The sequence below is a fragment of the Salvelinus alpinus genome, chromosome 14 (assembly GCF_045679555.1).
Source record: "Salvelinus alpinus chromosome 14, SLU_Salpinus.1, whole genome shotgun sequence".
In the NCBI taxonomy this organism is placed as follows: Eukaryota; Metazoa; Chordata; class Actinopteri; order Salmoniformes; family Salmonidae; genus Salvelinus; species Salvelinus alpinus.
The window spans coordinates 53,032,668-53,045,722 of record NC_092099.1 but is presented as its reverse complement, the minus strand read 5'-3'; the positions used below and the strand labels follow the sequence as shown (position 1 = coordinate 53,045,722).

The 13,055-nt window shown below is 44.5% G+C and overlaps 1 protein-coding gene across 1 annotated transcript in view; it reads right to left on the bottom strand.

The window, feature by feature from the left end:
- LOC139539063 (raftlin-2-like) overlaps positions 1-13,055 on the bottom strand; it is a 44,221-nt gene that overhangs the window by 7,845 nt on the left and 23,321 nt on the right. Inside the window, exons 2-3 of the mRNA XM_071341763.1 lie at positions 11,140-11,320; positions 4,849-5,339 (exon numbers count right to left, since the gene is read on the bottom strand). Coding sequence (XP_071197864.1) covers positions 4,849-5,339; positions 11,140-11,320 — 672 coding nt within the window. The remainder of the gene's footprint in view (positions 1-4,848; positions 5,340-11,139; positions 11,321-13,055) is intronic.

The following is a 13,055-nucleotide window of genomic DNA, read 5'->3' as shown; positions in this document are numbered from 1 at the left end:
TAAAACAGGGAAGAGACTCAGGGGGTATGCTAACGAGGTAAGAGCAGACCTAACCCACTCTATTAAATTAGTCAACACAGGAACGTTTTACATCTGGCTAGAAATTAAAAAGGAAATGATCTCAACAGAGAAAAATGTCCTTGTGAGCTACCCATATCCCCCCACTAGAATCCCCAAACTTTAATGAAGACAGCTTCATTAAAGGGGGGGGGGGGGGGGGCAGTCATTTCCAGGCCCAGGGACATGTACTAGTCTGTGGCGACCTAAATGCCAGAACTGGACAAGAACCTGACACTTAACACACAGGGGGACAAACACCTGCCTGGAGGTGACAGCATTCCCTCCCTCATATGCCCCCCTAGACACAACAACATAATCAACAAAAACGGGTCACAACTCCTGCAGCTCTGTCAGACGTTTGGTATGTACATAGTCAATGGTAGGCTTCGAGGGGACTACTATGGTGGGTACACCTATAGCTCATCTTTTGACAGTAGTACTGTAGACTACTTTATCACTGACCTCAACCCAGAGTCTCTTAGGGGTGTCAGTGGACTGACTGAACGCTCTATCAGATCACAGCAAAATCACACTACTTGAACAGAGCAATGCTCAATCATGAGGCATCAAAGCCAAAGGAACTGAATATTAAGAAATTCTATAGATGGAAGGAAAATAGTGTGGAAAACAATTAAGCAACAAATTCAACCCCTTGAAAATTTCACTGTAATAGTGAAGGTGTAAACTTAGCAGTAGAAAACCTAAATAGTATATTTGACCTTTCAGCTTCCCTATCAAATCTAAACATTTCAAGCAGACAACCTAAGAAAATGAACAACTATGACAAATGGTTTGATGAAGAATGCAAAAACCTAAGAAAGAAATTGAGAAACGTATCCAACCACAAACAGAGGCGCAGAAAACTTGAGCCTACACCGTCACTATGGTGAATCACTAAAACACAGAAATACACCACGGAAAAAGAACAGCACGTCAGAAATCAGCTAAATGTAATTGAAGAATCCATAGAATCTAACCACTTCTGGGAAAATCTAAACAAACAACACGAAGAGTTCTATCCAAAACAGAGATGTATGGATAAACCACTTCTCCAATCTTTTTGGCTCTATAACAAAGAACAAACAGCAAAAACCTATACAAGATCTAATATAAATCTTATAATCAACTATTAAAGACTATCAGAACCCACTGGATTCTCCAACTACATTAAATGAACTATAGGACAAAAGAGAAACCCTCCAATCCAAAAAGGCCTGTGGTGTCAATGTTATCCTAAATTAAATGATAAAATATACTGACCACAAATTCCAATTGGCTATACTTGAACATCATCCTCAGCTCTGGCATCTTCCCCAATATTTACAACCAGGGACTGATCACCCCAATCCACAAAAGTGGAGACAAATTTGACCCCAATAACTACTGTGAGATATGCAACCTTGGGAAAATCCTCTGCATTATCATTAACAGCAGACTTGTACATTTCCTCAGCCAAAACAATGTACTGAGCAAATGTCAAATTGGCTTTTTATCAAATGACCGTACAACAGACCACGTATTCACCCTGCACACCCTAATTGACAAACAAACAATCCAAAAAGTCTTCTCATGCTTTGTTGATTACAAAATTGATACAAATTTATATACTATACAAATTGATTGAAAATATACAACATTATGAAATCCATGTACACAAACAACGGTGTGCGGTTAAAATTGACCTAAAAAAATATAAAAAATCCACAGGACCAGGGGGTGAGACAGGGATGGAGCTTAAGCCCCATCCTCTTCAACATATATACAGTTGAAGTCGGAAGTTTACATACACCTTAGCCAAATACATTTAAACTCAGTTTTTCACAATTCCTAAAATTCAATCCTAGTAAATATTCCCTGGTTTAGGTCAGTTAGGATTACCACTTTATTTTAAGAATGTGAAATGTCAGAATAATAGTAGAGAGAATTATTTATTTCTCTCATCACATGCCCAGTGGGTCAGAAGTTTACATACACTCAATTAGTATTTGGTAGCATTGCCTTTAAATTGTTTAACTTGGGTCAAACGTTTTGTGTAACCTTCCACAAGATTCCCACAATAAGTTGGGTGAATTTTGGCCCATTCCTCCTGACAGAGCTGGTGTAAGTTAGTCAGGTTTGTAGGCCTCCTTGCTCACACACACTTTTTCAGTTCTGCCCACAAATGGTCCATAGGATTGAAGTCAGTGCTTTGTGATGGCCAATCCAATACCTTTACTTTGTTGTCCTTAAGCCATTTTGCCACAACTTTGGAAGTATGCTTGGGGTCATTGTCCATTTGGAAGACCCATTTGCGACCAACCTTTAACTTCCTGACTGATGTCTTGAGATGTTGCTTCAATATAGCCACAATTTTTTGGCGTCCTGATGCCATCTATTTTGTGAAGTGCACCAGTCCCTCCTGCAGCAAAGCACCCCCACAACATGATGCTGCCACCCCCGTGCTTCACGGTTGGGATGGTGTTCTTTGGCTTGCAAGCCTCCCCCTTTTTCCTCCAAACATAACGATGGTCATTATGGCCAAACAGTTCAGGCCTAGGCCCTGACAGTAAATCGCAGTAAGACTAAAATAATGGTGTTCCAAAAAAGGACCAGTTGCCATGACCATGAATACAAATTCCATCTAGACACCGTTGCCCTAGAGCACACAACAAAACTATACATACCTCAGCCTAAACATCAGCGCCACAGGTAACTTAGGATCTGGCTAAAAATACTTGAATCAGTTATAGAACCCATTGCCCTTTATGGTTGTGAGGTCTGGGGTCCGCTCACCAACCATGAATTCACAAAATGAGACAAACACCAAATTAAGACTGCATGCAAAATTCTGCAAAAATATCCTCTGTGTACAACGTGTACACTCCGTGTACAAATCCAGAAAAGAGCCATTTAATTCGACAACCACCTAAAAGGAAGCGATTCCAAAACCTTCCATAACAAAGCCATCACCTACAGATAAATTAACTGGGTGAAGAGCCCATAAGCAAGCTGGTCCAGGGGCTCTGTTCACACCCCACAGAGCCCCAGGACAGCAACACAATTAGACCCAACCAAATCATTAGAAAACAAAAAGATCATTACTTGACACATTGGAAAGAATTTATTTTAAAAAACTGAGCAAACTAGAATACTATTTGGCCCTAAACAGAGAGTACACAGTGGCAGAATACCTGACCACCGTGACTGACCCAAAATTAAGAAAATCTTTGACTATGTTCAGACTCAGTGAGCATAGCCTTGCTATTGAGAAAGGCCGCCGTAGGCAGACCTGGCTCTCAAGAAAAGACAGGCTATGTGCACACTGCCCACAAAATGAGGTGGAAACTGAGCTGCACTTCCTAACCTCCTGCCAAATGTATGACCATATTAGAGACATCTTTCCCTCAGATTACACTGACCCACAAAGAATTTGAAAACAAATCCAATTTTGATAAACTCCCAAATATATATATACACATATTGGGTGAAATACCATAGTGTGCAATCACAGCAGCAAGATCGGTGACCTGTTACCACAAGAAAAGGTCAACCAGTGAAGAACAAACACCACTGTAAATACAACCTATATTTATGTTTATTTATTCTATTTGCACCTCATTACAACACTGTATAAAGATATGACATTTGAAATGTCTTTATTCACTTGGAAATGTTGTGAGTGTAATGATTACTGTAGATTTTGTATAGTTTATTTCACTTTTGTTTATGATCTATTTCACTTGTTTGGCAATGTAAATATGTTTCCCATGCCAATAAAGCCCCTGAAATTGAATTGAAAAGTTGAATTTAGAGGGAGGGAGGGAGGGAGGGGGAAGAGAGAGAGAGAGAGAGAGGGAGGGGAAAGAGAGAGAGAGGGGGAGAGGAAAGAGAGAGAGAGGGAGGGGGAAGAAAGAGAGAGAGGGGGGGGGAGAAAGAGAGAGAGGGAGGGGGAAGAAAGAGAGAGAGGGAGGGGGAAGAAAGAGAGAGAAGGAGGGGAAAGAGAGAGAGAGCGGGAGAGGAAAGAGAGAGAGGGAGGGGGAAGAAAGAGAGAGAGGGAGGGGGAAGAAAGAGAGAGAGGGAGGGGGAAGAAAGAGAGGGAGGGAGGGGGAAGAAAGAGAGGGAGGGAGGGGGAAGAAAGAGAGGGAGGGAGGGGGAAGAGAGAGAGGGAGGGAGGGGGAAGAGAGAGAGGGTGAAGAGAGAGAGGGGGAAGAGAGAGAGGGGGAAGAGAGAGAGGGTAGGGGGAAGAGAAAGTCAGATCAATCTGCCAGTTCAAGCCATCACTGAGGAGAACAAGATAAAACACAGTCAATGAGGTTATGGGAACTATAAAGTGAACTCAACTCGCTCTGCTTAGGACAAGGACATGTCAGTCTGTATGGTTGTCTCTGTGGTGAGGAGTTGTGCCCTGCTTGGTGGGTAAGAGTTGGTGCTGACTGATAGTCCTGAGGCAGGAAAGGCCACACAACACTGAGTTCAACTGAACTACACTGACAGACTAGAGGAGAGGGGGATAAGAGGAAGATGAGTAGAGTGTTGAAGGGAGAAAATATCCAGGACTCCACAGTGTGGCTGTGATGATGGGTTCAGCATGTTGAGGGTGTGTGGAGAGCTGATATAACCCACATGTCAACATTGTTCAGGGGAGGAGACAGATGAGAGAACTAGTCTCACATTGCCATCCTTCCAAGTCACGAGAAAGTGGAAGCCTGGGAGCAAGAAGAGAAAAAGAAAAGAGGAGGAAAGGAAAGGAAAGACGAGAAGAGAAGACGAGACCCAGGATAAGAAGAGACAAGAAAAACAGAATCTCACCAGGGCTGTAGGTAGGGCTGTGCTCCTCCAGGTCTGTTTCTCCATCACCAGGGCTGTAGGTAGGGCTGTGCTCCTCCAGGTCTGTTTCTCCATCACCAGGGCTGTAGGTAGGGCTGTGCTCCTCCAGGTCTGTTTCTCCATCACCAGGGCTGTAGGTAGGGCTGTGCTCCTCCAGGTCTGTTTCTCCATCACCAGGGCTGTAGGTAGGGCTGTGCTCCTCCAGGTCTGTTTCTCCATCACCAGGAGGGGTACATGGAGGAGTGCGTGGGAGGGATCGGCAGCCCCTCCTGGGGCTAGGCATTCTATCGTTACTGCCCCCTCCTCCAGCCGGCTGGAGCACCGAGCCCACAAACCTCACGCCCCCCCGGGCACTACTGTTCACCCTGTCAATCAGTGCTCTAACATTGTCACCCGTCAGAGACTGTCCTGTGATAGGCCACTCCTCCACCCTCAACACCGGAACACTGTGACACATGGACACCGCCTGCTTGCTAGGAGACAGAGAAGAGAGGAGAGAACATCAAATAAAATAAATTAAAAGAGATATTCAGACAGGTTCAAACTGTGAATCACTAATTACCACAAGCGGAATACAGGTAATTCATTGATCATTCCTGTGTTTTGACTGATAGCTACTCTGAGTCTGTAAAGAGCTGTATGGATTAGTTTGGTAAATGGTGTCCCGCTACGGAGCCCTGTCCAGCTGGAGAGTTCATACTTGTTTTTGTCAGTGTTTGCACAAAACTTATAAATCATTAAATGAGACAACGCCTACTTTCGAAGCATTACATAAAAAGGACAAACAATCATACTACACAGGTAGTGTATATACACCGCAATATATTTATATTCAAATAAAATAGCCTTACATTTTAATCATATTAATTAAATATAACAATATTACAGGTATGACAACACAGGAGGCACCATGTGTGAGGTTCTGCAACCCTATTGAGAGAGATGTTGTCAGGGTACATTTCTACCCAATGGCAACCCCTGCAGCTGAGAGCCCCCCAAAACATCCTCTCCAAGACTGTCCTCTGCCCCCTCCTCCTGAACTTCTTATGGCTGCAGGGGCAGTATTGAGTAGCTTGGATGAAAGGTGCACAGAGGTGCCCATATTAAACGGCCTGCTCCTCAGTCCCAGTTGCTAATATATACATATTATTATTAGTATTGGATAGAAAACACTGAATTTTCTAAAACTGTTTGAATTATGTCTGTGAGTATAACAGAACTCATATGGCAGGCAAAAACCTGAGAAGTTCCACTTCCTGTTTGAATTTTTTCTGAGGTGGCAGATTTTCAACCAAGCTCTCAATGAAATTACAGCGAGATATGGATGAGTTTTCACTTCCTACGGCTTCCACTAGATGTCAACAGTCAATAGAACTTTGTCTGATGACTCTAATGTGAAGGGAGCCCGAAGGAGACAGGAATGAGTAATCACTGCCACGAGCTGATCACGCATTCACCATGCGCCTTCACATGAGGAGGACGTCCGTTCCACCGCTCTTCTGAAGTCAATCTAATTCTCCGGTTGGAACGTTATTCAAGATGTATGTTAACAACATTCTAAAGATTTTTTACATTTTTACATTTAAGTCATTTAGCAGACGCTCTTATCCAGAGCGACTTACAAATTGGTGCATTCACCTTATGATATCCAGTGGAACAACCACTTTACAATAGTGCATCTAACTCTTTTAAGGGGGGGGGGGTTAGAAGGATTACTTTATCCTATCCTAGGTATTCCTTAAAGAGGTGGGGTTTCAGGTGTCTCCGGAAGGTGGTGATTGACTCCGCTGACCTGGCGTCGTGAGGGAGTTTGTTCCACCATTGGGGTGCCAGAGCAGTGAACAGTTTTGACTGGGCTGAGCGGGAACTGTACTTCCTCAGAGGTAGGGAGGCGAGCAGGCCAGAGGTGGATGAACGCAGTGCCCTTGTTTGGGTGTAGGGCCTGATCAGAGCCTGAAGGTACGGAGGTGCCGTTCCACTCACAGCTCCGTAGGCAAGCACCATGGTCTTGTAGCGGATGCGAGCTTCAACTGGAAGCCAGTGGAGAGAGCGGAGGAGCGGGGTGACGTGAGAGAACTTGGGAAAGTTGAACACCAGACGGGCTGCGGCGTTCTGGATGAGTTGTAGGGGTTTAATGGCACAGGCAGGGAGCCCAGCCAACAGCGAGTTGCAGTAATCCAGACGGGAGATGACAAGTGCCTGCATTAGGACCTGCGCCGCTTCCTGCGTGAGGCAGGGTCGTACTCTGCGAATGTTGTAGAGCATGAACCTACAGGAACGGGTCACCGCCTTGATGTTAGTTGAGAACGACAGGGTGTTGTCCAGGATCACGCCAAGGTTCTTAGCACTCTGGGAGGAGGACACAATGGAGTTGTCAACCGTGATGGCGAGATCATGGAACGGGCAGTCCTTCCCCGGGAGGAAGAGCAGCTCCGTATTGCCGAGGTTCAGCTTGAGGTGGTGATCCGTCATCCACACTGATATGTCTGCCAGACATGCAGAGATGCGATTCACCACCTGGTTATCAGAGGGGGGAAAGGAGAAGATTAATTGTGTGTCGTCTGCATAGCAATGATAGGAGAGACCATGTGAGGATATGACAGAGCCAAGTGACTTGGTGTATAGCGAGAATAGGAGAGGGCCTAGAACAGAGCCCTGGGGGACACCAGTGGTGAGAGCACGTGGTGCGGAGACAGATTCTCGCCACGCCACCTGGTAGGAGCGACCTGTCAGGTAGGACGCAATCCAAGCGTGGGCCGCGCCGGAGATGCCCAGCTCGGAGAGGGTGGAGAGGAGGATCTGATGGTTCACAGTATCAAAGGCAGCCGATAGGTCTAGAAGGATGAGAGCAGAGGAGAGAGAGTTAGCTTTAGCAGTGCGGAGCGCCTCCGTGACACAGAGAAGAGCAGTCTCAGTTGAATGACTAGTCTTGAAACCTGACTGATTTGGATCAAGAAGGTCATTCTGAGAGAGATAGCAGGAGAGCTGGCCAAGGACGGCACGTTCAAGAGTTTTGGAGAGAAAAGAAAGAAGGGATACTGGTCTGTAGTTGTTGACATCGGACAATCAATCAAAGATTGATTCAGTACATCGTTTGACATGTTTCTACTGACTGTTACGGAACTTTTGGACATTTCGTCACGTTATAGTGGAGGCGCTTTGTGACTTTGGAATTGTTTACCAACAGGCGCTAACCAAAGTAGCTAATTGGACATAAATAACGGACATTATCGAACAAATCAAGCATTTATTGTGGACCTGGGATTCCTAGTACTGCATTCTGACGAAGTTCATCAAAGGTAAGGAAACATTTACCATGTATTTTCTGGTTTCTGTTGACCCCAACATGGCGGCTAATTTGGCTATTGTTCTGAGCTCCGTCTCAGATTATTGCATGATTTGCTTTTTCCGTAAAATCTGACACAACGGTTGCATTAAGGAGAGGTATATCTATAATTCCATGTGTATAACTTGTATTATCTACATTTATAATGAGTATTTCTGTTGAAACGATGTGGCTATGCAAAATCACTTGATGTTTTTGGAACTAGTGAATGTAACGCGCCAATGTAAAGTTCATATTTATAACATAAAATCTGAGTTTATCAAAAAAAACATGCATGTATTGTGTAACATGAAGTCCTATGAGTGTCATCTGATGAAGATAATCAAAGGTTAGTGATTAATTTTATCTCTATTTCTGCTTTTTCTGACTGCTATCTTTCGCTGGAAAAATGGCTGTGCTTATTGTGGTTTGATGGTGACCTAACAATCGTTTGTAGTGCTTTCGCTGAAAAGCATATTTGAAATCGGACACTTTGGTGGGATTAACAACAAGAATACCTTTAAAATGATATAAAAAACATGTATGTTTGAGGAATTTTAATTATGAGATTTCTGTTGTTTGAATTTGGCGCCCTGCACTTTCTCTGGCTGTTGTCATATCGATCCCGGTAGCGGGATGCAGCCATAAGAAGTTTTAAACAGAATTCTGACCTCCCACTGACACGGCATTAAATATGCAGCTACATCTATCATTCACCTAAACTTAGCAAAACATGAAACGTCCTCTCACTGTCAACTGCGTTTATTTTCAGCAAACTTAACATGTGTAAATATTTGTATGAACATAACAAGATTCAACAACTGAGACATAAACCGAACAAGTTCAACAGACATGTGACTAACAGAAATGGAATAATGTGTCCCTGAACAAAGGGGGGGTCAAAATCAAAAGTAACAGTCAGTATCTGGTGAAGCCACCAGCTGCATTAAGTACTGCAGTACATCTCCTCCTCATGGACTGCACCAGATTTACCAGTTCTTGCTGTGAGATGTTACCCCACTCTTCCACCAAGGTACCTGCAAGTTCCTGGACATTTCTGGGGGGAATGGCCCTAGCCCTCACCCTCCGATCCAACAGGTCCCAGACGTGCTCAATGCGATTGATATCTGGGCTCTTCGCTGGCCATGGTAGAACACTGACATTGTTGTCTGGCAGGAAATCACGCATAGAACGAGCAGTATGGCTGGTGGCATTGTGATGCTGGAGGATCATGTCAGGATGAGCCTGCAGGAAGGGTACCACATGAGGGAGGAGGATGTCTTCCCTGTATCGCACAGCGTTGAGATTGCCTGCAATGACAACAAGCTCAGTCCGATGATGCTGTGGCACACCGCCCCAGACCATGACGGACCCTCCACCTCCAAATCGATCCCGCTCCAGTGTACAGGCCTCGGTGTAACGCTCATTCCTTCGGCGATAAACGCGAATCCGACCATCACCCCTGGTGAGACAAAACCACGACTCGTCAGTGAAGAGTACTTTTTGCCAGTCCTGTCTGATCCAGCGACGGTGGGTTTGTGCCCATAGGCAACAATGTTGCCGGTGATGTAAGGCAGGTCCTCACCAGACAACAGGCCTACAAGCCCTCGGTCCAGCTCTCTCATCCTATTGCGGACAGTCTGAGCACTGATGGAAGGATTGTGCGTTCCTGGTGTAACTCTGGCAGTTGTTGCCATCCTGTACCTGTTCCGCAGGTGTGATGTTCGGATGTACCGATCCTGTGCAGGTGTTGTTACCCATGGTCTGCCACTGCGAGGACGATCAGCTGTCCGTCCTGTCTTCCTGTAGCGCTGTCTTAGGCGTCTCACAGTACAGACATTGCAATTTATTGCCCTGGCCACATCTGCAGTCCTCATGCCTCCTTGCAGCATGCCTAAGGCACGTTCACGCAGATGAGCAGAGACCCTGGGCATCTTTCTTTTGGTGATTTTCAGAGTCAGTAGAAGGCCTCTTTAGTGTCCTAAGTTTTCATACATGTGACAATTGCCTACCGTCTGTAAGCTGTTTCACAACGACCGTTTCACAGGTGCATTTTCATTAATTGTTTATTGTTCATTGAACAAGCATGGGAAACAGTGTTTAAACCCTTTACAATGAAGATCTGTTACGTTATTTGGATTTTTACGAATTACCTTTTAAAGACAGGGTCCTGAAAAAGGGACATTTCTTTTTTTGCTGAGTTTATTTCCCAGGTTGGTTGGGTTAAGGCTGGGTGGCATGTTTCAATACTGAACTCAGATACATTATGGGTTGGGTGGGGGGTTAAGGCGTCAGCATGCTTCAGTTCAGCTGGCACCTAGCCCAACTCGTCGAGCTGAACAGAACAAAAGACCTTCGCTTGAAAAACGAGAAAAAAGCGGCAATAGTACCGTTTGTCCATTTTGAGACCCCGTAACCAGTATACGCTTCCTCAAAATAGTCTGAATTAAATAGGAGATAACTCAAGAAATCTGTCATACATTTTTGTGCTTTTGCCAAGATCTTAGTCACGCAATTTGACATCTAACTAAGATGTTTGGTGCAGTATTCCTCAATGAAATAATTTGCATGAAAATGAGTCGTTTATCACTGAATGACAACAGAATCCCTAATGTTGACCAATCACAGACGAAGGGGCGTAGACTTCAGCTCCGAACTTCAGCTTGTCTCCAGAAAAAAATGTGTGCCCCGAACAGCTGAAAAAACCCTCACCAAAGTCCAAAACAAACAAAAATATGTCACAAAATGTTTCCATAATATATGCACCAACTCTTCTGAACTGTTTAGTCTGGGAAGAGGATACCTTTAGGGGTTGTTGTGACGGCTTAGGCCTCGACTCAGATTTCAGGTCAGTGTGTGTTTTACCTCCCTAACAGTTCAAACTGATTCTAGAACTGGGGCCATATCTACCTGGAAAGGCAGCTCTTGCCTGTATATGTGTCTGGTACCTGGGTCGTGGGCGGGTGAGGATGGCTCGGTAGAGCAGGCTGAAGGGCAGGGATCGTGTGCGTCCAACAGAGAGGATGATGGGATGCAGGGTGGTGAGGACATAGCCCTGGATGTAGTAGGGCTGCAGGGCCTGTGGCAGCTCACACAGAGAGGACATATACTGCACAGTGGGGCGACTACCTGGAGAGGAAAGAGATGAACAGAAAGGATGACAAGTGGCAAGGAGAGGAGTAAAGAAGAAAGAGGAAAGAGAAAAGGAGGAACAGAGTAGGAGGAGGAAAGAGAAGGAGAGGAGGAAAGAGAAAGCGGAACAGAGAAGGAGAAACAGAGGAGGAGGAAAGAGGTCAATAAGAGAGTCAATAAAATGACAAGCAACAGAAACTAGAGGAATGAGGAGTAGAGGTTAGCAGCATGACATCCTTCTTCCTCTGTCTGAAGATTAACCCCAGGAGTCCCAGTTCCGAAATGACCTTACCACCAATCAGATCTTCTCCTATGTCCGTCTGTCTGTTTAATAATCTCTTTAGCAGACCTACTGCGTTCCCTAGTCACTCCCAGAGGAGACCAGTCTGGAGACTCTGGGCTGTCCAATAAGCATGCAGATGTTAATGGATAGAAGTTTACTGTATCAGACAGACACTTATGCAGAGCAACTGAAATCATGCTGCCAGCAGCTATGTTTCCATCCAATTTGCAAAAGATTTTCATGCAAATATTCTCAAATCTGCATAAAATATTAGCTTTTTCCAACCAGAGATGAATTTCCAGAAAACGGACTTTTTGCAAATAAAAGCCTGTGCGTGATGACATAGTGCACATAAAATAACTTTTGCAATAAAATTCCCATGTACCGAGTGAAAAATACAAGTTATTTCGGTTTCCATAGTATTTTCAACTCTTCTAATACTTTCGTCACAAAAACTGTTGCATTATAAAGCAAATGTGCACATGCGCTCTAGCCAACAGCTCGCAGATACAATGCGGGTAGGCTACCTACATTATGATGTTATTGTAATGACCTGACTAGATCATAAAGGAACAATTGTCCAGACAGAGGATTGAGTTTACGAATTTACGGTTTATTAACCCAACTTCACACAGGCTACTGTTTGGGCCGTAGCACACGCCAAATAAATGAAGGATACCCTATAAAACAACCGTGACCTTCTCTTGTGAAGACCAGACGTAAGAGAGAGAACAATGGCTAAACCTGGTCTTAACTTCCAATGCTCCATCCCCCTGCCCAACCCCCCTCCACGCCACTCCGCCAACCGCCACGATGCCCGGCATCAGAACATTCCAGGCATTCCCGTGATTGGCAGATAGCAGGTTGATTGGCAGATAGCAGGTTGATTGGCATGTCGGACCGCGCGAACACTGGGTACTGGTAAGTACAACACAACCACCTACTAGCCTAACACATAACACACAGCTGTCTGTGCGGGTCGCTACATTATTATGGATAACAGCGATATTATTTGTATTTGTCAAACTGCAGCCAAGCAACGATCATCATGTCACAAGAATAAGACCCTTGATATTTATTGGAAAGGAGCATCAAGCTCATTCATTACCCTGTGAAATTCATCATAATTGATTTAATCTGTAGCCTAATAAACTGCATGCTGTCCTGAGTCATAGTGCGAGGACCACACAACATACCATCGCGTGACTCCCAAGTTACCTTCGATAAGATGGTTATATAAATATTTGCGCATGAAGGCATTTCCACTGCCATTTCTTAATTTTACAAACACAAAAAGATCCCACCATGTCTTACAAACAAATTGTCTGTCGGTATTTAGAAATTTGTACCAGCATTTCATGTGTCTATCAGCCAGGTCGGGACTTTTTTAGCCCGGTAATTAATCCGCATGAAATGGTTGGATGGAAATGTGGTTAGTCTCACACTTCT